Source organism: Suricata suricatta, chromosome 6 (genome assembly GCF_006229205.1).
Source record: "Suricata suricatta isolate VVHF042 chromosome 6, meerkat_22Aug2017_6uvM2_HiC, whole genome shotgun sequence".
NCBI classification, from domain to species: Eukaryota; Metazoa; Chordata; class Mammalia; order Carnivora; family Herpestidae; genus Suricata; species Suricata suricatta.
The window spans coordinates 65,741,941-65,767,431 of NC_043705.1; the positions used below are offsets into that span (position 1 = coordinate 65,741,941).

The window sequence follows — 25,491 nt, forward strand, 5'->3', positions numbered from 1 at the left end:
TTGCCTTTTTCATTTTCGTAGTGGTAATTTTAAAATCTATCAACTTGAGCCCAACTTCCCATCCCCAGTTCTTCCCTGTCTTCTCTCTGAGAATATCTTGTCCTCAGGAAGTACGGAAATTGCCATCAGCTTTGCTTCTCTGCCTGCCCCAATTGCTCTGATCTCGATGTTAATCTTTCTCCTCCTTTCTTTTCTTCTTTTAATCCTTTTCTTATTTTCCTAACCTGAAACCTGTGTAATTTCCTAACTCCACAGTCATAGAGTTTTAAGTCAGTAGTTGTCAAATCTGACTGATTACCAAGATTGGACTTTCAGAGGGACGCCTTCGTGGCTCTGTTGGTTATGCGTCCAACTTCCGCTCAAGTCATAATCTCCCAGTTTGTGAGTTCGAGCCCCACATCAGGCTCTGTGTGACAGCTCTGTGTCTCCCTCTCTCTCTGCCCTTCCCCCCTCACACTCTGTCTGTCTTTCTCTCTCAAAAATAAGCATTGGGGCACCTGGGTAGCTCAGTCGATTGGGCATCCGGCTTCGGCTCAGGTCATGATCTCTCATAGTTCGTGGGTTCAAGCCCCGCTTTGGGCTATGTGCTGACAGCTAGCTCAGAGCCTGGAGCCTGCTTCGAATTCTGTATCTCACTGACCCTCCCCTGCTCGTGCTGTCTCTCTCTGTGTCTCAAAAGTAAATAAAAAACAGGAAAAAAAATTTTTTAAATAAAATAAATAAGCATTAAATTTTTTTTTAAATAAAAAAATTAGACTTTCAGAGGGACACCTGGCTGGCTCAGTCAGTAAAGCATGCTACTCTTGGCCTAGGGTTGTGAATTCAAGCCCTCACATTGGGTATAGAGTCTAGTTTTTTAAAAAGTCAGATTTTCAAAAATTATGCTTTAACAGGTCTCCCTGCAGATGTACTGAATTTGAATCTTCAGTGATAAAGTCCTAATATCTGCATAATTTTGAAGTTTCTGATTGGTTTATGATTTGGGGGGTATAACTGTAGATTCTATTTCGGTAACGTTTTGTGTCCCCTCCTTCTTGGTGGCCTCTCCTCTGCCATTCCCTGGCCTCAGGCCTTCCTTATCTCCCCCTTTGACCACAGCAACAGTGGCCTAACCAGTGTCCTTGCCTGTAGCATTTTCTCCACCAGTCTATTTACTTTCCCGTGAGATTAAGCTTTGTTTTGATAAGGCCACACCCCTTTCTCAGAAATTTTAAATGGCTTTCATTTCCTATAAAATAACTCCACACTGCTTTAGCCCTCAAGATGCCTTCAGGACCTAGTGCCACAAACCTTCTTCTCACTAAACACCTTCTTTGACCTTTAATTTCATTCAAAAGGACTAGTTTACTCCAATTTATGCATTTACCTTTTTTTGTCTCTTTTTTGGCTATTCTCAGTACCTTAATCACAATATTTACATGCTCAAATAGAGCTCATCTTCAAGGCCCACCTAAAATTCCTTCTCCCTCTCAAAACTGTCAATAGGTTTTAACTGCTGCCTTCCCTGGGTTTTTTTGTTTGTTTGTTTGTTTTTGTTTTGTTTTGTTTTATTTATAATCTGGTCTCTCTCTTCTAATACTTACTTTCCACCTTTTAGTGTAGTGGTGTGGGGGGGGGTATTTAAAAGAATATGCTTATGTAATTTATCGTCTTGTCTGTCACATTTTATCTAATACATTTTTGATGCTTGCTAAAACATATTTCTTGAATAACAAGCAATAGCCAAAATTTATATGAAACTGTTCAAAGTGTTCTGCAGTTTCAACCATTAAATCTTCCCTGGATTCACAAAACCTTATCTGGGAGACACTAATATGACGGTCACTTTGCTGAAGAGGAACTTGTGTCTCAGAGTAGTGCGGTGACTCTCCACGGTCACACAGCTAGTAAACAGCCTTCAAGTGACCTGACTCGGGAGTCCTTGCTCATAGCTGCAGTTCTGCCTCTTTTTATGAACAAATCCCACTCAGTCAAGCTCAGTGCATGCTTTAAAAAAAAAAAAAAAGTAATTTGCCAAGGGCCCATATTTAAAACTGATCTTTTTCTTTTAATGGAATTTGACAGAAGCAAATTATAAAATTTATTATAAATAACCTTCAGGAAAGCAAATGATGTGATTTATAATTAAGATGCACCAAATTACAGAAAGAAGTAGATATTGGATTGGAAGAAAGACTGAGGGTGTTGAAGAGCAATTTAAAGCCCTATTGAACAGTTCTATAAAGATAGTGTAAATCCGTGTGGTTGTAAATTAACAACTAATTGAAATGAACAATTTTTGATCCTTACACTCAATTATACAACTTCTAAGAAGTGCGGTGGTTTTCACTCTCCTGAGAAAAGAGAGGAAAATGCCAGAGTATTTGCAAATAAACACTCATTCTGTGGTTATAGTAAAACTGCTTTACCAACCAGGGGGGAAAAATTGGTTTTTTACAAATGCATTTTACAAACGCTCTAACAGAATAAATTCCACCTGGTTAAAAGAAAGAGTAACAAATGGATAGAAACCAACAGAAATGTAGCTGGACCTGTCTAGTAAAGACTGAATGGAATAGTAAAAATGGCTTCTTCGGGGGACTTGGGAAGCACAGTGACCAAAAAAACTGTATGGCTGCTCACATTCATTAGTCTTATCTACTAATGCCAAAACCATGGTACCTACAGTTAAATGAGATTCCAATGCTCTCTTTGTTTTGCCCCTGAGGAAGAGAGATTCAATTAAAAATTTTTTATTTGAATATAGTTGATACATAATGTTACATTAGTTTCAGGTGCACAACACAGTGATTCAACATTCCTATACATTATGCTCTGCTCACCACAACTTAGCTACCATCTGTCACCATACAAGCCACTATAGTATCACTGACTGTACTCCCTATGCAGTTACTTTTTTTAAATTTTTTTACATTCATTTATTTTTGAGAGACAGAGACAGACAGGGCACAAGTGGGAGAGGTTACAGAGAGAGAGAGGGAGATAGAGAATCCAAAGTAGGCTCCAGGCTCCAAGCTGTCAGCACAGAGCCCCATGCAGGGCTCGAACCCACAACACCCGAGATCATGACCTGAGTGGAAGTCAGACGCTCAACCGACTAAGCCACCCAGGTGCCCCCCATGCAGTTACTTTTATTCCTATGACTGACTTATTCATCCAGAAACTGGAAGCCTCTACCTCCCACTTCCATTCTCCCATTTTGTCCATCGTCCTGCATCCTTCCCCTCTGGCATCCATCAGAGTGTTCTCAGGATTTATAGATCTATATCTCCTTTTTGTTTGTCTGTTTATAAATTTGTTTTTTTAGATTTCACATATCAGTTAAATCATATGTGTTTCTCAGTCTGACTCAATTTCACTTAGCATACTACCCTCTAGGTACATCTGTGTTGTTGCAGATGGCAGAACCTCATCCTTTTTATGGCTGTTTAATATCCCTGTGTGTGTGTGTGTGTGTGTGTGTGTGTGTGTGTGTACACTCCCACATCTTCTTTATTTAGTGCTCTTACTCTTAAAAAATAAAAAGTGGAAACGTATAGTTTTGTGCCTAGGACAAAATTAAGTGGTAGAATGTACTTTACGTTTGTTACTAGTATCAGACACCCATGAATCAGTCTAACCATTAAAAATTTGAATTTCCAATGAAAGAGGAGAAAAAGAAAAAAGCTGGAATTATAATCTCACAAATTTTATGGTCTCCACATGACATTACAAATATGTAATATACATATGACAAATATGACAAATGACAAATATACCAAGAAAATTTAATGGTATATCAATAGGCACAAATCACTTTGATCAAATCACTTTGATCACTAATATATAAATATTATCAATATTGATTGAACAGCTTCCTTCTCTGTAAATGATACACATGGCATCAAACCTGGATATTGCCTTTCTTTCTTAAGAAAGGGAGTGGTCCCTGCTTTTTTCTCTGTAAGGGCTTGGTCCAAGGTTGTTAGTAAGAATAAGCAATGAGATACTAGTTTATTCCATATGGATAAAATTTCTGGCCACACCTGTGAGTACTGTGCCATTGCTTAAATGAACAATGATAAGCCTGTGTATAACACAGATATTTTACCACTTTATGGTCTATTATTATTGTGTATATCTGAAAACAGCTCTGATGTGGATTTCATGTTCATTTTCTCTACTTACAGATATTATTTAACAACAGAGTATAAGTAATATCCCCAAAGCTTTTGTGAAATATATTACATTAAAAAAATTTTTTTTGACGTTTATTTATTTTTGAGAGACAGAGAGACTGTGTGAGTAGGGGAGGGGCATAGAGAAGGAGACATAGAATCTGAAGCAGGCTCCAGGCTCTGAGCTATCAACACAGAGCCTGACACAGGGCTTTAACTCATGAACCGCGAGATCATGACCTTAGCCGAAGTCAGATGCTGAACTGACTGAGCCACCCAGGCTTCCCTATATTACATTATTTTTAAGATGATACAGTGCCCTAGGGCACCTGGGTGGTTCTATAGGTTAAGTGTCCCTCTTTGGCTCAGGTCATGAACTCACTGTGAATTCTAGCCCTACGTCGGGGTTTTTGGTGTCCACCCAGAGCCCACTTCAGGTCACCTGCCTCGCTCTCTCTCTGCCACACCCCCCAAAATAAAAAAACACATTTTTAAAAAGGCCAGACAATGCCCTGATAATCTGATAGCTGTAGGGAGAAGAGATGTGATTCATGTTGACAGAGAGGATCCAAAGGATTTAACTCAAGTAGACTTTTTAGAATAGTGACGTGGCAGAAGAAATAAAAGTAAAGTAAAATTTTAAATTCGTGTTAACAGTTTTGTAATGTGATAGCTAGAGAACCAAATTAAAGGAAATAAGTGTGAGGTCAGCTGGCATTTATCCAGATTAAGGGTCTACCAGAAAACAATTCTGGAGCTGACATATTTAACACACTGTAAAAATATTTTCTTGAACACATCTTTAGTATTAATATTTATGAGACATTGTGTCAGAATTGACTCAAGACTTCAGTGTTGAACGTGAGCCTGTTAACTCTTAATGACTGCTCTGTGGTGTCCTATCAAACCATCTGTAAAGCACAACTGGCTATTCATGGCCAAGTACATAGTAACCTAATTTCCAAAAATTATGAGGCCATATAGTAAGATTCAAAATATAGATGTAGGCAGGTTGAAAGACGCACTGTATATTTTCATAGTATTATAAAAGCTAAGTGTGTTGGAAATTGCTGTTCGGTGCCTGAGCATGCCTGGAGATGAGTGTTTTGAACTCTTTAATAGCTGAGTGACTGGTAATGTAGTTGGTAAACTAGGTTAAGCCAGTCTTCAGTTGGTAGTTGGCTGGCTTCATGCTTGTTTTAGGCCTCCCAAAAACTTCTGTCATAATGTCATTTTGTAAAATATTTATGAAGTGTGTTAAAAATTACTGTGTTGTGAACCAAGTGATAATTCTTCCCATAGTTCAGGAATTTTTCCTCACAAGAAGAAAACAGACCATTTAACCTTTTCTTTCAGTATCACAGACCTATTTGACACCCCCCACCGCCAGTAGGATATTATCTGGCAACTTTGAAGTACATGGTTCAAATGGAATTACTCTAATAACAGTTTGTGCAAGGTCCATGTGGGTATGTCTCATCTAACTTGATTATTCTCCTCAGATTCAAAATTATAGTCTGCAAATTGAAAATTATATATAGCTTTTGCAAGGCGAGACCATAATTCTAGGCTTGTACTATTTTTTTCATTCCCAATAAATCACACTCAAAGTAGGCCTGACACTGGACTGTCCTTTAGCGTCCAGCACAGCCCGAAGTCAGCTGGTAACAAAGTACCGTTATTTAGGTTCTCAGAGACCTTGAGATCCTCTGAAAACCTCTTCACATTCCTCCTCTCTACCCCTGGAAAACATACTCTAGGCCAATATCGATTAACTCTCTTCTCTGCCTACAGTCCATTTTTTCACCTGTACATATGCTTCCAAATTAGGCTTGCTTCCTTCACATATTAGTTAAGGGTCTGGCTAAACCCATGTCCAGAGGTGGTATGTGTAGTCTCCCACTCTTGTTTATGTTTGCTGTAACCATTGTCTAAGATTCCCTGCAGACTACTTAAATTACCTTCTAGAGTCGAAGTTTACTCTTGTGAGCCACAGTACCTTCATTGCCATCAGTTTTAAGTGGGATTGGATGGGTTAGAATAGACTAGAAAAGAAAGAGGGAAGGGAATAGAAGACACTGAGAGAAAATAGGCTGGTCAGGTGGCTTGTTTGGTTAAGCAGCTGACTCTTGAGTTTGGCTCCGGTCGTGGTCTCACAGTTGTGGGTTGGAGCCCTGCATCGGGCTCAGTGCTTACAGTGCAGAGTTTCATATCCTCTGTCTCTGTCTCTGTCTCTGTCTCTCTCTGTCTCTGTCTCTCTGTGTCTCTGTCTCTCTCTCTCTCTCTCTCTCTCTGTCTCCCCCACTGATGCTTGCTCTCTCTCTTTCTCTGTCTCAATAATAAATAAATATTTTTTTAAAAATTTAAATAGGGGCACCTGGGTGGCTCAGTCAGTTTAGTGGCCAACTTCGGCTCAGGTCATGATCTCACCCGTTCATGAGTTTAAGCCCCACATTAGGCTCTGTGCTGACAGCTCAGAGCCTGGAGCCTGCTGCAGATACTGTGTCTCCCCTCTCTCTCTGCCCCTCCCCCACTCATACTCTGTCTCTCTCAAAAATAAACATTAAAACAAATTTAGGGGCACCTGGGTGGCTCAGTCAGTTAAGCGTCTGGCTTCGGCCTTTGGCTCAGGTCATGATCTCAGTTTGTGGGTTTGAGCCCCGCATTGGGCTCTGTGCTGACAGCTAGCTCAGAGCCTGGGGGCCTGTTTTGGATTCTGTGTCTCTCTCTCACTCTGACCCTCCCCTGCTCATGCTGTCTCTTCTCTGTCACTCAAAAATAAATAAAAAACAAAAAAAAATTTTTTTTAATTTTTTAACTTAAATAAACTGGTCAGGGGAGCCGCTGGGTGGCTCTGTTGGTTAAGCATTCAACTTTGGCTCAGGCCACGATCTCACAGTTTGTGACTTCAAGCCCCACATCAGGCTTTCCTGTTAGCTCAGAGCCTGCTTCGGATTCTTTGTCCTCCTTTCTCTCTGCCCCTCCCTTGCTCGTTTGCTCTCTCTCTCTCAAAAATAAATAAATAAACATTTAACAAATAAATAAATAGGCTACTCAGGAAGTTTTCAATAACAGTTTGGATGTGGTAGAATTTAAATTCTACACTCTGACTGCAACCCTCCTCCAAGTGTTATCTTCAGATTACATCAGGCAAACAAGTGTTTGGGTTTTTTTTGTTTGTTTATTTATTTTGAGGGGTAGTAAGGAGCAGAGAGAGAATCCCAAACAGGCTCTGTGCTGTCAGCACAAATATGGGGCTTAACCCATGAACCCTGAGATCATGACTTGAACGAAAATGAAGAGTCAGACCCTCTCCAGCTCTGTGCTGACAGCTCAGAGCCTGGAGCCTGCTTGGGATTTGTATCTCCCTTTCTCTCTCTGCGCATTTGCGCGCTCGCTCTCTCGCTCTCTCTCTCTCTCTCCCTCCCTCTCTCTCTCTCTCTCTCTCTCTCTCTCTCAAAAATAAATAAAAGGGTAAAAGCGAAAATTTAAGGAGTCAGATGCTCAACAAGCTGAGCCACCCAGGTGCCTCCAGAAGGGTTCTATAGCCAAATAGGGTTTGGGAAATTTAAGTACAAAAAAAAGCTCAACATTTTTTTATTACATGATTTTTGGGCTCTTCAAATATGTAAGAAGGGGCCATGCCTATTTGCTTAACATGACCAAAGGCATAGTGGTCCTGAGAACAAGGATGATAGCGGGTAAGGCTTACTGAGCATGTGCTTTGTGCCAGGTTCTGTGCCAAGTGCAGTAGGTGAATGGTTTCCCCCCGCATGTCCCATGGTGCAGCACATGAGGGGAAATGAGGCATGGGGTCAGTCTGTGTGAGCGATGGTACTAGTTAGTACTAGGAAGGAAGAGAAAGTCTGAGGAAGGAGGCTCTCCAAACCTGGAATTATAGAGCTCAGGGGAGATGGAGGTGCACATTTGGAAATATTCCCTAAAGTGCTCATTGAAAGAAAGTGACTATGGAGATTATGAATTTAGAAAGGATGGCTAAAGAAAAGTGAAGAAGCTGGCACAGAGTGGAGAGCAGAGACGTCCAAAGGCTAGCCTGCTGCAGCAAACATTTAAGAATTCTTGAAAACCCCTTTGGAGAACAAGGAAACCAAGTCCCTGTGGCTTCTGTCTTCAGATTCTGTTGTCAATGTCTATGGATTGTCGGTTCCACCCACAGTATCCGAGTGCCGCTCGGGCAGTCCTGTGAACTGTGTGTCCCGTGTATTCTTCTAGGACTTTTGGTTTATGTGCTGAGAACACTGGTGGGTGACTGTGCGTTGTGGGCTTAGCGTTTATCCCTTGTTAAGAAAGCTTAAAAACACAATATATTCTCACCAACAAACAGGTCAGATCAGTGACACTTCTCTGCCTCCAAGTATCTGTTAACTTCAGAATAAAGGCCCATAATTTAGAAATAAGACCTTTGGATACCTTGTTTTCAATTACCTTTTTTTCTCATTTAAAAATAATGCATGCCTGTTGTTGGAAATAGACCCATAAATATCTTAAATCTACACATTATTTCACAGCTGCGTTCCTTGTTTTACATTGTTGAGTTTGTTTTAGTAGCACATCCAAATTGTTAGAATCAGAAGGTCAGTGAGGTAAAATTAAAACAAGTACCTTAAGAGATTGTAAACACAGAATAAATTTCAGCCTCATGTAAATGAGGTGTGATTTCCATAATAAAGCCATCATTGTTGTCACTGGTGCAGAGCTGTGAAGCCAAGGCTGCAGTTACCAAGAGACTATGTAGCACCATGCTTTCTTTAAAGATGGCAATTAAATTTATTGAAATCATATTTTCCATTAAAAAATAAAGAGATTTTATATATTCTCAATGGAATCTACAAAATCCCATAAGTAGACTTCTTTAATGATAGTAGTACTAAATGACATATCCACTTGCTGATTTTTTTTTCCTTTCCACAGTAATTTCTTTCACTAAAACCTTTTCAGACTACTTTGTTTTTCAAATTAATGACTCCTTGCTAATTTAAGTATTTAAATCAAGTACTTTGAGGATTTGTTTTTTCCCCTCCCTGTCATTGAACTCCATCTTATCACAAGCCTGCCTATTTTAGCATGGCCTTAACTGTCATAAAATATACATAACACAAAATTTACCATTTTAACCACTTTTAAGTGTACATTTCAGTAGTGAAAAGTACATTCATGGGGTGCCTGTCTGACTCTGTTGGTTGCTTCTGACTTCTGCTCAGGTCATGATTTCACGGTTTGTGGGTTCGAGCCCGGTGTGAGGCTCTGTGCTGACAGCTCAGAGCCTGGAGCACCTGCTTATGATTCTCTCTCTCACTCTCTCTCTCTCTCTCTGTCCCTCCCTTGATCGTGTTCTGACTCTCTCTGTCTCTCAAAAATAAATAAACATTAAAAAAAAAAATAGAAAAGTACCTTCACAATATTGTGCAACCTTCACCACTATCCATTTCCAGAAGTTTCGCATCAACTCAAACATGAACTCTGTACCTAATAAACAAAATTTCCTATTCCCCATTTTTCGCCATCCCTGGTGACCTCCTACTCTACTTTCTGTCTAGAGGAATTTGTCTACTCTAGGCACCTTGTGTAAATGGAATCATACAATATTTTTCTGGCTTATTCTAGTTAACATAGTGTTTTCAACATTCATCCATGTTGCAGCACATGTCAGAATTTCATTCCTTTTTAAGACTGAGTAATATTCCATCATATTATATACAACGACAAGGATTTTTACAGCAAACAAAATCACCACATAACAAATCTTTTATGGCAATAAGGCAATTTGGCCATAAAAGATAAAGTCATGAAAAATGAAAGAGGGCATTCATTAAAAAGGACATAATGAAATATGAAAAATGAGTTTAAAAGGCCTTATTGTGAATATAAAATATTTGAATACATTTTATTTATTTATTTCTTAAGTAGGCTCCATGCCCAATGTGGGGCTTGAACTCATGACCACAACATCAAGAGTCACTTGATATACTGACTTAGCCAGCCAGTGCCCCTGAACACATTTTATTATTTTTTTGTGTGATTTTTTTTTTAAGTTTATTTCTTTATTTTGAGAGAGATAGAAAGAGGCAAGTGGGAAGAGGACAGCGAGAGGGGGAGAGAGAGAGAATCCCAAGCAAGCTGTGCACTGTCAGCACAGAGCATGATGTGGGGCTTGACCTCTTGAACCACGAGATCATGACCTGAGCTGAATGGTTAAGGGACTGAGCCAACCAGGCGCCCCCACCCCTGAATACCTTTCAAATGTGTGTAGGTTCACTGAATAGATAACAGGTTTTATTTTGTGGATTGTATCTAAGCATTTGTCTTCAGAGTGTTTCTTTCACAGTATTATGCTTCTGTTTGTTTGTGAATTCACCTCCTTGTTCATCATCGCACTTTTTCTTGTTTCACTAAAATTTCTTCCTTCATTGGCAGAGTTACCAGTTTCCAAACACCAGGATGCGTATTTGTAACTAAGCTTTGAAGTACATTGTAAAAACTCTTCTACGTTGTTGCTTATTGCCATGTGGTCACATGTTCATTGGCAGACATCCTAAAGTTCTGTAGGAAATATGAGTTCAAAACCTTGTGCCAGTGTATAGACCATTTCGAGGGCTAAGATTTATATAAAATGGGAGGGGGTGTGTCAGTGGAAAAATGAACCAAACCATCAACAAATTATCTTTTTAATTTTTGCTTAAATGTTTGCCCCCCAAACATGCTGGTGATATTACCTAGAACCAGTAAAATTCTGTTTCCTAACAAATTCACCTATAAACATAAGTTTCTAATGTGGCCAATTATAAATGCCTGTTTGGGTAAGCACTGACTTATACAGTCAGTAGAAAAGTTACTAGTCATTCACCAAACGTCAGAAATGTCAGCTTACGAAATACACAACTTAAATGATTTTCATTAAGTGCAGCATTAGTTTTAGTATCAAATGGAATTCACAGCAGCTGTTAACAACTCCATCACCGTCACCCGCTCCCAAAGGCCCTTTTCCCTGTGGTCAGTTACTCCAGGCCCCAGGGAGGGTGAACCCTCAGAGGTGGGTTAGCATAAAGCTGCTAAGCTTTAAGTTTTAGGGCCTCTCCTTTGCATATAGGCCCTTTGCTTTTTGCAATTTTTATTTTTTAAAGAACGTCAGGCCCACAAAATCTGGACGTGCCTCTAGATATGTTTCTTCCAACCTGAAACCATGTCCTCATCGTTGTAGCACTGCTGAAAAATCAGCCTGGGGTCTATTGTTCAACTCACTGAGTTATTTGCGCCTGGCTTTCTTGCTTGCGGAGTTTCTGATCTGGGGTGCCAGGCTACCACACTTGTCTGCAGAGTTCCAGGAAAACGTAGGCCCTGGGTGTTTCTCGTCAGGCCCCTGTGTGCTCTCTGGGCTCCCCCGCTGAGCTCTGTCAGCACACAGCACTGGTTTGGCTCTAGGCACTTTAGAGGAACATGAAGGCCCGATTTTGAAAATTGGGTTTCTAGTTGTTCATGCAAAGTATGCGTGTCCTTTTGTACTCTGCACAGAGCCATAAATAGAATTTTGTACTTACACAGTGGAACAAAGAATGCAATTGCCAGACTTAATACCTAATCTTTAACAAATTTAATGAGTATAGCGTAGGAAGTTTCCTAAATATTAGGGTATCTTGTCATTAGTAAAAATGAGCCTCTGGCCCTTTATCAAATTGCCTGAGTTCATTAAACAAAAATGAATTTTTATAAAATTTAAATAAATCTTAATACTTAATATATTTTCCCCTGACCTGCTGTAAGCCATTAATGACAAAGGAATTATTCATCTGTATAAGCTGTGTCTTATATTATTCTTATTTTCTCTGTGAAGTTATAATAACTCAGATAATTTTATTTTTTTTTTATGAAGGGTATATTTGGGAAGATACCAGCATAGTGTCTTTTTAAAGGCTTTTATCTCCTCAAAAAAAAAAAAGAATTTTCAGGTTTCCTGTTCATCTTCCTCTCCCCATTTCCCCTTTCTTTCCTTTCTCTTGTTCTTTTTTAATTTTTATATTTCTCTATCTTTTTTGCCTCTCCCTTCCCTTCTCAAAGAATTCCATCCTAAAGCCCTCTTCACAATTACCATCCACAGGAAGGCGTTCAAGCATGGAGTGTGGGAACCCAGTCCATTGTGAGGGGGGCATCTGTGTGAGGGATGAGATGCAGCCAGCTTGAGATGTCAGAACCCAAATGAGCTTGAGGGGTCACTTGTGCAAGAGAAGGAAGAATAATGAGAACTAGATTTCTTAACAGAGAAGAGATTTACACAAAGTAAAATGAAAAAAATTAGAACTAACCCTGTGGTGTTGGATTGGATTTGGAAGTATTAGTGTGAACTAATCACGCTCATTACATAGAAATAGATACAGTAATCTAGTAATATGTGCTGGAGTCCAGCTCCTGCAGGTTCAGGGTTCCCCTGAAGGATGACGGTGTCAGCCAATGGGAGTGAGAGAGCCTTGTGTTTCGTTCTGATCACCAGACGGGCACCCCTGCCCACCTGGCAGGCATCTCTGCCCTGTCTGGTTCTCAAACTTTATGGCAAAAGGTACAAAGACCAGAAGAAGCAGTAAATGATTTCTCAGAGATAAGTTTTAAAATTTTCTAGGACATGGGTTCTGCAGAAGTTACAATTCTAGTAGTAATGATTGTCATAAAAAATTTAGCTCTAGGCACTCATGGTATCATATGTATTTTTACAAAACCTCAGGTCTAGCCTTAAGGAAGCAACCTTTAAGAGGCAAACAGCATTGTTTAGTAAAGGCCAGTTTTTTATGAGTAAGGGCCATTAGGCTGTTTATAACCCTAAGAGAAGGTTCCCAGAAAAACAGGTTCCCAGGAGCCATAATGTCTGCTCTCACAGTCCCAAAGATGATTGATACATTTTATTGCAGTGGTGACTTTCACAAAGGCATTCAGGCCCAGAAGGCAGTCAGTTATCAGTTAGATTCTTAGGGGAAAATTATATTTTGCAGTAAGGTGTATCTAGCTTATTCATTTTTTTCCCTGACCAGGTGCAATCACACCTCAGGGACAGCGACAGGGCAGGGGTACAGGCCGCTCCTGACACTAAATCAGCAAAGCATTGTGAGGTTTGATGCCCAAGCAGAAGTGAGAGTTTCAAGAGGGTAGATTTTGGGAGCTGTCTGGTGGCAAGAGACTGTGCAACTTGCTGTACCCTCACTAGGAATTTTCACTCTACCGGTGAGTTCAAATAGCTCCCAACAAATGTGTGTGTGTCTTCATATTTGTACCTACATAGATTCTCTAGCTCTGTCTACTGAGAGGACTTAGAGGCAGAAACACCCCAATAATAGCGAGAGTATTTACCATCTAATCTTGGTTTCTAAATGCCATTCTCCCCCAAAAGAAACCAGAACTGGATCAGGGAAAGTACAAGATAAGTTTGAAACATCTTGTTGGGCCAGAAATCAAGGAAGTACTTACAGGATCATTAAGACCTTACAAAAGGTTTCCATTAATCAAATTTAGGATAAGTTGGGCATCATAATGATAGTAATGGATAATAAGCCCTTTTTTACATTTATTTATTTATTTTGAGAGGGACAGGACAGCATGAGTGGAGGAAGGAAGACAAAGCTGAAACCCATGAACTGTGAGATCATGACCTGAGCAGAAATCAAGAGTCGGACACTTGACCTACTGAGCCACCCATGCGCCCTTTAAATAAATTGAGAATCTGTGAGTCCATATTATAAAAATAAATAAATGAATAAATCACACGTTTGCAAAGAGAGAGGGTTTTATCCAATTTCAAGGTAATCCCACACAGATACTTAGTAATCACGAAGGAAACAGACTGACTTCACAGTAAAGAATCTGTGCAGCCACTACCTTAATCATGTGACCTGAATGAGCAGCCTAAGAAATGGGACAAATGGAGATACAGTAGAATGCTGTAACAAGAACCCAGTATCACTTCTGTGATTTCTGCTGAATGTTACAATCTGAATCACAGGAAAACATCAGATAAACTCAAATGTAAGGACACTCCACAGGAAAAACTAGCCGGTAACCTTCAAAAGTGTCAGTCACGAAAGCCAAGGACATACAGATGAACGGTTTGGGATTAAAGGAGATTACAGAAACATGTCAGCTGGACCTTTCCGCTGCCAAAGAGATAACAGAAGAAATGGACAAATCTTGAATGGGGTCTGAGGATGGCAGGAATATATGAGTCTTGATTTCCTGATTTGATGGGCCTGTTGTGTTTTGATAGGAGAAAATCTTTATAGAAAATATACATTAAAGTTTTTAGAGGGAAAAATGAAAATACAAAAAAAATTAAGTATTGGGGAGCCTAGCTGGCTCCATCAGAAGAGGGTGCAACTCCTGATCTCATGGCCATGAGTTCAAACCCTATATTGGGTGTAGAGATTACTAAAAATACTTTAAAAATGTCAGTGTAAGAAATATATTTAAGAAAAAAGTATTCAGAAGGTGTTGAAGGAAGGCAGCTTTCAAGTGGTTCAGGGAGAAAAAGCCTATGTTGTCATACTGTACCTACAGCTCTTCTGTAAGTTTGACCTTGTTTCAAAATAAAAATTTTTAGGGGCACCTGGGTGGCTCAGTTGGTTAAACCTCCTACTTCAGCTCAGGTCATGATCTCATATTTGTGGGCTCGAGCCCTGCATTGGACTCTGTGCTGACAGCTTGGAGCCTGGAGCCTGCTTTGGATTCTGTGTCTCCCCCTCCCTCTGCCCCTCCCCCTTTCATGCTCTATCTCTCTCTCTGTATCAAAACTAAATAAAACATCAAAAAGTTTTATAAAAAATAAATAAAATTTTTAAATTGCTAATGTCATATTATTTAATTGTTCAAATTTCCAGAGGGCATGTAGATTTTAGGCATTAATTGATAAAATGGTGGGTATATTTGGACCTTGAAGTCTGTCCTAAGACTTGTCAATGGTGTGGTCCATCCTGATGTCTTTCAGACAGCTTGAAATGTGTTTATTTGCAGCTGCTACGATCTGAATCACTTTTTAAATCTAATATAGGTTGTCATTTAAACAATAAAATCCCCTTTTTAAGTTATTATTCTATAATGCAAATATCAAAGACAAATTGGTAATGAAGTTCTTGGCCCTGAAGAAATCTCTCCTGAAAACTAGTGAAATACATTGCATGAGAAAAAATGGGCAAAATAAGCTTAGTGTTGACAATAGCAAACCTGTCACTTCACCTTTACTCTAACATTAGCTGTAAAGTTTGGGGTCTTCTCTGTCAAAAAAAAAAAGAAGTGAGTACATACTTCTCCATGACACACAAGCCAGTTTTTATATCATTTGTGTTTTAAATTGTTGGGTTGGAATACACTAATTTCCGGAGCACACTGCTACCTACCATTTTCTGGTGGAGAGCTCTTTTCAGGAGATTTACCCGGGATGAAATGTGATTGCATCTCTGTAGTTGTCCATGGCACTTCCCGAACAATCCAGCAGGTGGCAGTCTAGGAGAGGAACAGTTCCCATGCTGCACCACCCCCACCCTCCCACCCCCAATTAGGAAAACAGCAAGAATGTGGACTCAGCAATGTGCCTTCTCTTTTCTGGCATAAGAATGACATTTCCAAGGTTGTTCTTTCCAAATGGGTACTTAGGCATACAGAGTAGGACAAGAAAGGAGCCAATATATACTTGTGACTATGCAATATATAGAGCCAATATATATATCCTGTGACGATGCAGGACACCGAAGCTCAAAAAAACTTTTTTTTTTAATTTCTAGAAGTCCCGCTGGTTTTATATCTCTTTGCCCTGATTTCTGTGACATGGCTTTGGGGAGGCCTGCACATGGCTTACAGACACTTCTGGATGTTGGTCCTCTTTGTCATTTTCAACAGTCTGCAGGTAAGCTTACAATTTGCTTGCACACATGTATCCTCGCGATCCTCACGAACACGGGGCATGGAGTTTCCTCTTTTTTTTTTTAAAGTTTATTTATTTATTTATTTTAATATAATTTATCATTACATTGGTTTCCATACAACACCCAGTGCTCATCCCAACAGAGGCATGGAGTTTCAATGTAAAGGAATCAAGTGTCTACCCGTAGGTAAATTTTTACACACAACATCATGCAGAGTTGTAGAATAAAATGATGAGGGGCTAAATCTTTAACACCTGAAATATGGCCGGGCTTCTAACTTGCTGTTTATACTGATAATATAAAGGGTAAGATATTTACCCTCCTTTATTTAGATAACATCTGATTATTTACAAAAACATATTTCTTTTTCAACATTCAGATTGATGTTTAGAAACTTTGCAGAAGGTAGCTATGGCCAGTGGCTGTATCTAGAAGTTAGATCCACTGAGGAGTGAAACAGACAGCCGTGTTCGAGCAGTCCACTCTTACATCTGGTGCTTAGTGAAATGAGTGTTTTGGTTCACTGAAAAATGATTGACATCGTCTAAGTCTGGCAATGCCCAGCTTAAATTAGTTTTGTGAGCGTGCTTGGATAGCATAACTAGGAATTATATAACTGTAGCAAAAATTAAAGCTGACTTTTTTAGTGCTTTTGTTAAATGGAAAAAAGTTGCACCCTGAAATTAACAAATGGAACAAATGAACTCATTTTCCTTATTTTCCAAAGTGAAAAGGTCGGTCCTAGACCAAAATAATTTCTTGAATTTACCAAAGATATCTCTAAAAAGTCCTCATTTGGACCAGCATCTTACAAGGAACATGGACAGAAAAACCTATTAGGATTGTTACATACAACTGTAGTGAGACTCAAAGTATATTTCAATTTAATTTTAAGGAAACAAATTATGTGGTGACAGCATATCTTCTAGCTGAGTGCCTAAGCAAATCATAATATGGATTTAGGAAGGGCAAAAAAGACAAAGTAACTTGAAAGTTTGGCATCAAGTTGACACGGGGAGGAGTCGACGTCTCTGTACAGCTACAGAGGTCCCCAGGCATCAGCCACTACCACACTGTGTTAGTCTGCCGGCCCCAGCACGATGGGGCCGGGCCCGCTCCTCTAGGACGTGCTGATTCGAGGGAGTAAACCGTTACTGGTTAGAATACACTGTGGCAGGTGCCGTGCAAACAAAATGCTGTGAGGGCTGAGTGAGCACCTGTTTACTCCTGCACATGCTAGCGATTGAGATGAGCCCCAGAAGTGAGCCATTCAGGTCAGAGGCCCTGTCGGGTCAGCTTTGAATCCGTGGGGCCTATTGGAACTAACACCAAGGTCCATACTGACAGTCTGCAGATGTATTTTATTTGGTGGACACACAATGGTACACAGAACAGTGTTTTAAGTTGTTTCATATTTGGGGGGGGCAGCAGGGTGGCTCGGTCAGTTGAGCGTCCAACTTCAGCTCGGGTCATGATCTCACGGTTTGTGAATATTTGAGCCCTGCAATAGGCTTGCTGCTATGAGCACGAAGCCTCCTTCAGATCTTCTGTCCCCTCCCTCTCTGCCCCTCCCCCACTCCTCAAAAATAAAAAAATAAAACATTAAAAAAAAACCTCACTTTAAATTGTTTAATGTTTGCTGCAAATTTTTAAAATTTAGAAATCTCCCATAAAAATTTGAATCTCTGGCTTTTCTTTAGCAGCCATACTTGCTTGACAGCAATTGGCAAGTCTTAAGTCTATGCTGCCCCCTTTAGATGGGGCATGTGACCTATTATACATGATAGACGTTATTCATTTATTTTACCTGCCCATGAGTTTATGACACCTTTAATATTCAGTAAGTGATGAGTGTGTGGTTAGAGATGGGTATTTCAGGCAGAGAAACAATGTTAGTCTGGGCAGCACAGAGGGAAAATGATTAATCTTGCTGAGATTTAGCAAAGAGCTGGGTTGAGGGTGGCAAGGAGAAAGCCTTTTCAGTTAGGAAGGTGATGCTGGGAGCCGAGACAGACGAGGACTGGTAGGCCTCAGTGCCATGTTATTATGCTTCGGGAGGGATTAACATCTTCAGCTTTTAAGTGGTAGTAAGCCATCAAAGTTGGAGTTTTTGTTTGTTTTGCTCTGATTTGTTTTTTATATTTTATTAGTTTTTAAATTTTTAAAATTTTGATTGGGAATGACATGCTTGTACTACTTTTTAGAAGAATGACTGAAAACAGGAGGGTAATGGAATGTGGAATGACTCCAGTTAGGTGGGCAACTGTCATATTCCAGCCTATAATATTGCGGCAGCATACCTGGGAAGAGAGTAGGTGACAGGTTTGAGAATTGTAAAGACAACTATTAATGGAATTTGGTTAGCCCATAAATGTAGGAATGTGGCGTATCAGAAAGCAACATCATTTAGAAATGCCAGGCCACGTGAATGGCAGGGTACTGACACCTTTGGTCAATGTGAAGATCACATCTGGCACAGGGTTCTAGGAAACACCCAGTGAGGTTGCTGAGTTGGTAAGATGTGGGAGTCATTGGTAAAGCTAATTTTAGTTAATAATAATTTTATAATAAAAATAATTTAGTAACTAGATTTTAGGACGGGGTAGAGAAAGATTATTAATGAAAAGGAGCTAGGAAAGAACAGTTTGGAGTTTCTGGTAGGAAAGAAAAGTTCAAAAGAAAACACTACTACCCAACTGTCAAGGGTAGCAGAGAAGATACTTAGGCTGAGGACTGAGGGGCCTTGTGGTGCAGTGCATTGTCCCCCTGTGGTTTGCAGCAAAGTCATGTGAAGAGCTTGTTGAAACACAGATTGCCAGGCCCCACACCCAGAGTTTCTGATACAGTAGATCTGGGCAGATCTGAGAGTTTGCTTTTCTAGCAACTTCCCAGATGATGCTGATTCAGCCAGACTAGGGACCACAGTTTGAGAAGAGCTCTTATAGTGAGCATGATCCTAACTTTAACAGTCTATCCAGTTGACTTTCACTGAGTCATGGATACAGATTTTTCTAGTTTATCTGTGAAATGGGAATACATAGTATTTAGGATTATGATGTGATTTAATTAAATGGTGTAACATATTAAGCAATTGTACAGTACCTCACATAAGGAGCAATTATTTTTGTCCAAGAAGTTTAATGGAGTAATAGAAAGAGAGAAAGTAATAGTTTAAGAAGGATGTTTGGTTGGTTGGTCCAAAGGAGATTTTTTGTTTTTGTTTTTGTTTTCTTGTGAAAAGAACCACCAAAGAAGGAGAAGCTGATAAGGGAAGGAAAGACTCTTTGCTGTGGCAAGATCACGACAGACAGGCAGGAAGAACAGAAGTGATGGAGGAAGAGAGATGTTTCTGTCTGAGGCTAGGGAAGGAGGGAAGAACAGGTAAACCTGGAAAGCCATTTGAAAGCTGGAAGTGAGGAAAGTTGGAATTTGCACCTAATACGCCCTCTTTTCTCTGCAAGTCAAGAAGCAAGGACATTTGTTGAGAAAAATGGGTTGGAAGCTTGAGGTGAAAGTAGTGAAACGTATGGAGCAGTTTCTAGGCAGAATGTAAATGGCAAACTATGGTCGGTTGGAAGATGGTCAAGAAAAGACTGCTTAGAGAGGAGTCAGAGAGATTTAATGGAGGTTAGACACCTGAAATCTGTGATTGAACCAGTCAGCAGCAATTAAGTGAATGTAAACCTTAAGGTTAAACTGGTAGCCAGTATCACCTATCAAACCACTTATACACACTAAAGTCTGTTGAACACTTATGCAGGTTTATTAATAAATGAGGGCTGTTGGACATTAAACTATATTTCATGGTGGGATATAAAAGAAATCGTCATCGTCTGTTTCTTAGAGGAACTTAATCAAAGCTAAACATACATCAAAACTAAAAACGTCTCAAACTCATGTTTCATGAGCTTCATTCCCTCTCTATGGCACGATTGGAGCACTGAGTTTCTGTGTCACTCTGGCACACAGTACCTTCCTGGTACCAGTGCTCAGTTCATCATTCCTTAAAAAAAAAACATGCCCATTAAGAAACACTTGAAAAATATGATTTCTCTAGGGTTTATTGGAGTTCATTTAGTTTATAAACTGTCTCAGGTCTTCAACTTGGGCATTTTCATAGAATGTGGCTATATGGTAGTAAGATCTTCCAAGTGTGTTCCATGAAGACTGAGTGGTTATTATTTTTTTTATTGACCTTTATATTTTTTAACAGGCTTTTGTCAATGCCTGCAGCCACAAAAGTATGCATCTTATGGTTGGCTACTGTATTTTGCTCAAAGGGGATTACTGTTTCATGTTTTACCCAGATTAGTATTATGTGAGAGGTGCTAGAGATTAACAGATGAAAGTTATCTTTTAAAATACTATGAATTTTTAGGTATTTATTATTTGATGCAATTTTAGAAAGGGAATCTTTTTTTTTAAGTAAACTTTATCCCCAATGTGGGGCTCGAACTACAACCCAAGATCGAGAGTTGCATGTTCCAAGAGTTGCATCAACTGAGCCAGCCAGGCACCCTAAAAAAGGGAATCTTAAATTTTTGTTTTTTTACTGCAGTAGAGTTGATGCACAATGTTACACTAGTTTCAAGTGTACAACATAGTGATTCAACATCTCTATACACATTATGCTGTGTTGACCACAAATATAGCTCTTGTCACTATACAGCGCTATTACAGTCTCATTGACTGTGTTCTCTGTGCTGTGCCTTTCATTGCTGTGGCTTATTCTGTAACTGGAAGCTTGTGTCTCCCACTCCTCTTCACCCTATTATGCTTATCCTTCCACCCCTCTTCCCCACTGGCAATCATCAGTTTGTTTTCTCTATTTAGTGGTCTGGTGCTGCTTTTTGTTTGTGTGTTTATTCCTTTTTTAGATCCCACATGTAAGTGAAATCATATGGTATCTATCTTTCACATTCTGTCTTATTTCATTTAACATAATATTCTTTAGGTCCATGTTGTGACAAATGGCACAGTGTCACTTTTTAAGGCTGTATAGCATTTCATTGTATATAGATATTACATCTTATCCATTTGTCCATCTATGGGCACTTAAGTCTTCCATATCTTTGCTATTGTAAATAATGCTGCATGCAGTAAACATAGGAGTGCATATATCTTGCAAATTCATGTTTTTGTTTTCTTTGGGTAAATACCCAGTTGTAGATTTATTGGGTCATATGGGATTTCTATTTTTAATTTTTTAATAAACCTCCTTAATGTTTTCCACAATGTCTGCCCCAATTTACATTACCACCAACAGTGTATGAGAGTTCCTTTTTCTACACATCTTCTCTACCACTTGTTATTTCTTGCCTTTTTTTTTAATTGCAGCTATTCTCACAGGTATAAGGTGGTATCTCACTGTGTTTTTGGTTTGCATTTTCCTGATTAGTAGTGATGTTGCACATCTTCTCATGTGTCTGTTGACCATCTGTATATCTTCTTTGAAAAAATGTCTATTCAAGTCATCTGCCCATTTTTTACTCAAGTTGTTTGTTTGTCTGTTTGGTGTTGAGTTGTATAAGTTCTTTATATATTTTGGCTATTAACCCCTCATTCAATATATCATTTGCAAATATCTTCTCCCATTCAGTAGATTTTTGTTTTGTTTTGTTGATGGTTTCCTTCACTGTGCAAAAGATTTTTATTTAAATTTAGTCCCAGTAGCTTATTTTTGCTTTAAGGAACCTTGGGGTGCCTGAGTAGCTCAGTTGGTTAAGCAACTGACTTCCGCTCAGGTCATGATCTCATAAGTTGTGGGTTCAGCCCTGCATCAGTCTCTGTGCTGACAGCTCAGAGTCTGGAGCCTGCTAAGGATTCTGCGTCTCCCTCTCTTTGTGCACCCTACCCCACACTGCTCATGCTCTGTCTCTCTCTATCTCAAAAATAAATAAAACATTTAAAAATTAGAAAAGGGGCGTCTGGGTAGCTCAGTTAAGCATCCGACTTTGGCTCAGGTCATGATCTTACAGTTTGTGAATTGGAGCCCTGCATCAGGCTCTCTGCTGACAGCTCAGAGCCTGGAGCCTGCTTCAGATTCTGTGTCTCATTCTCTTTCTGCCCCTCCCCAACTTGTGCTCTGTCTCTTTCTCTCTCAAAGATAAATAAATGTAAAAAACATTTTTTAATTAAAAAAAGGGAATCTTGATCACTTGAAATTTTATCAGGAATTTCTTGATCACTTTCTAACGATTCAGGGTTGAACTACAAAGCATCTAATACATTTGAGCATTTAAGAAAATGTATATAAAGTATTTTATAAAGCTTGATGGATACAAATGCAAAGTGAGGTTAGAAAAATTATTCTAAATTTGTCTGCTACTATTTTTACTGCTTACTAATCTTACTGACCATGGTGTGCACCACCAGTGCAAGACTCACCTCCTACCAGATTTCGAGCCCCAGCATGGAAGGAGCTTATTCTCCAGTGGGAAAATCCTTTAGGACTTAAATTACCCTCAGCTTGGATCACAGACTATATAGAAACCAGTCACATGTGACAGGTACTCTGGCCAGACCTGGGTCATGAGCAGTCTCCATCCGTCGAAGGAGTTTAATCATTCTCACAAAAACTACATAGCATGGACTTCCCACCAGAGGAAATGATGCTTTTATCGATAAAAGAGGGACAGCAGTGGTAGGCGGGCCAATGTAACTGATGTCCACAATACGTATTTTCTGAATTTCTTGTTCATTGACATAAGTTAGGACAAGGCCAAAGACAGCTATTGTCAAACCTATCAGTTGTTAAAATATGGAAATAGCTAGTGTTTTAACTCGGTGTCTGTGTCCCAGGCTTAATCTAGGAGCATCCCCAAACTTCTAGCAGCTAAAAGGCGAATGCGCGGCCAGATAGTTAGGAGCCCCCAGGAACCTAACTCCAGCTCTAGGCCTATAGCCATTCTGATTGGTCAGTGCCAGTGCCACACTCTTCACACATTTTGCATACCACTCCTGGCTTAATTATGTTCTAAAGTACTTTCTGTTTTTAGCCGGAACCAGTCAGCTTCAGACTTAAATATAGCATTTATTTCAGATTTTCTTCTAGGGTTGTCTCACTGACAATTTTTTCATATGTGTAGGGAATCCCATATAGGATAATAAGGGTAGCCAGTATTATCAGACATGAGCTTCTTGAAGATGCTGGAAAACAAGTTTTTGGAGAAGATTCACATACATAGAAGAACCTTTCCAAAAACTGAAATGCATTCTTGGAATGCATAATCTGGCAAGGGAGCAGAACTTTACATAGTATTGGGATATGACACTTCTCAGTATGTGAGTTATGAGAGCACATTGTTCAGAGTCCTGTTTGACTGTCTCTCTGTAAGTGGCTTATACATATTTGTTTATACAAGCATCTGGTCTCGAGATGTTCCCTGGCAATTTTTGAACCATTCGCTATTTGAGAGAGGGGAGTTACAACATGGAATTTCTAGCTAAAAATATATAGCCTATGTTCAAATTTAAGATCAGCTGGTTAAAATCATTTTTATTCCTAGCCCGATGTCTTAAACAGCCAAGTGGCTGGGAAATAAGTAACTCAATGGTGGAAACAGTTTCTTCTACTTTTTTATTGTTTTTTCATGGTAACTAGAGGGTTTTTTTTTAATATTTATTTTGAGAGAAAGAGAGAAGAGAAAGAAAGAGCTTGAGCAGGGGAGGGGCAGAGAGAGAGGGAAAGAGAGAATTCCAAGCAGTCTACCCACTAACAAACTAACACCCGGGCTTCACTCCCGGAATGGAACCGTGAGATCCTGATCTGAGTCAAAGTCAAGACTGCCACTCAGGCGCCCCAACTAGAGAGTTTTGAACACACAAAGATCCTTCTAATACAGAAAAATAATGTTTCTTTTCTTCCCCCTTTTTCTTTCCCTCCCTCTTTCTTTACCCTTATTTCCTTTCTTCCGTCCTTGCTTTCCATGTATCTCTTGTCATTATATTGAATTTCAGCTTTAAAACTAATGCCTTCTCTTATGAAGAAATTCTCCCAGATGAAAATAGTCCTTGAGGTATCATAAGAAATGGAAAACATACAGAGTCCATTGCAAATGGAATAGAGAATAAAATTAATAAATCTCCTTTAATTTTCTTCTGTGAGAGCTCCTACTTAGCATCCAGAGGGGTTCAGTGCAGGTGTCAGCTTAGATACAGTACATATTTAGTCTTGGCTGCTTCCTTTTGAGGATAAACAGCTCTTGGGAAATACACATTGTTAAATAATCAGTTACAGAGGACTAATTGTTTCAAGGCACTCCCTTTGCAATTGCTTTCCAACAGCCAACAGTAATAAGAAATGTCACTTTGTTTCCATTGGAGACTAGCACATGAACTATTCATGAAGAGTGGAAAAGCAATCTTCCCAGAAAACCCTGGAATAAACATGTTGAAGCCAGGGGAGGTTGGGACTCTTTCATTGATTTGTCCCAGAGCCATGTCAAGTTCAGTGAAAAAAAAAATAGCTATACTCGTTTTGTGGTGTGAGATGGAGAGACTAATGAATGCCTGGTGTGCTCTTCAAAACATCCCAGAACATTTCTATAACTTTACAAATAAATATACAGAAGCTAAGACAAGGAGGTGTATTTAAATTGTCTTGATTAGGTCAGACCACTGTCTAATGTTCAGTAACATCTGGGCTTGAGAATCATCTTTCTGTTTTCCTATAGTAAACTTCTTAACTCTATTTGACAGTGAATGACAGCATCTAACATTGCCTCCTCATTACTCTGTTGATTGGCCAGAGACAGACTGCAGGATTTTTACTTTTGTTTGTACTAAGCACTGTAAATAAAAGTGTCAGGGTCTGATGTGCCAGTGGGTATCTGCCACGAATCCAGTTTTCGTCACAAGGGACTGTATAGTCTACCTTTTGACACCTGGCTTCATCCTTATAAAACAGCTGTCTCCCTTTCTCCTGCCCTAATGCTTCCATTTTAGAACTTTCTCTGTGCCCTCTGTGATCACATTTTTTGCATTTCGACCATGTAGCATGCCCTCCTGGACTCAGTGGGCCCTTACCTCACCAGTGAAAAGATCTAGCAGTCTCTGATCCTTGAAATCACAATCCTACAAGAATAAGAGTAAACAAGCCACAGACCTCCTTTTGTTAAAACAGTTTTGGGAGAACAAAGCAAACAGTTAACATTTGGGGCCGTCCCCCCACCCCAACCAGGTGCTCAGATTCTTTGCTTTAGTGTTAATTCATAGTTTTCCCAGGGTGTAAACTTTTATTGCTGTCTCTTGTATTCCTCAAATGTTGGGATGGGAACAATACGCTTTTTTTGTGAATACTTTTCATACATATATTTTAATGTAAAATTCAATGTTGAGCTGCCAGATGCAGTGGAATGAGCATGCAGTTAAGTGTCATAAAACCTCTATTCTACTAAAAGACTTGACACCTCTGAGCTTTA

General features: G+C 39.5%; 1 protein-coding gene across 1 annotated transcript in view; it reads left to right on the forward strand.

Annotated features, from left to right (window-relative positions):
* Window positions 1-25,491, forward strand: part of ADGRV1 (adhesion G protein-coupled receptor V1) — a 506,381-nt gene that overhangs the window by 426,330 nt on the left and 54,560 nt on the right. The window contains exon 87 of the mRNA XM_029942597.1: window positions 15,929-16,050. Coding sequence (XP_029798457.1) covers window positions 15,929-16,050 — 122 coding nt within the window. The remainder of the gene's footprint in view (window positions 1-15,928; window positions 16,051-25,491) is intronic.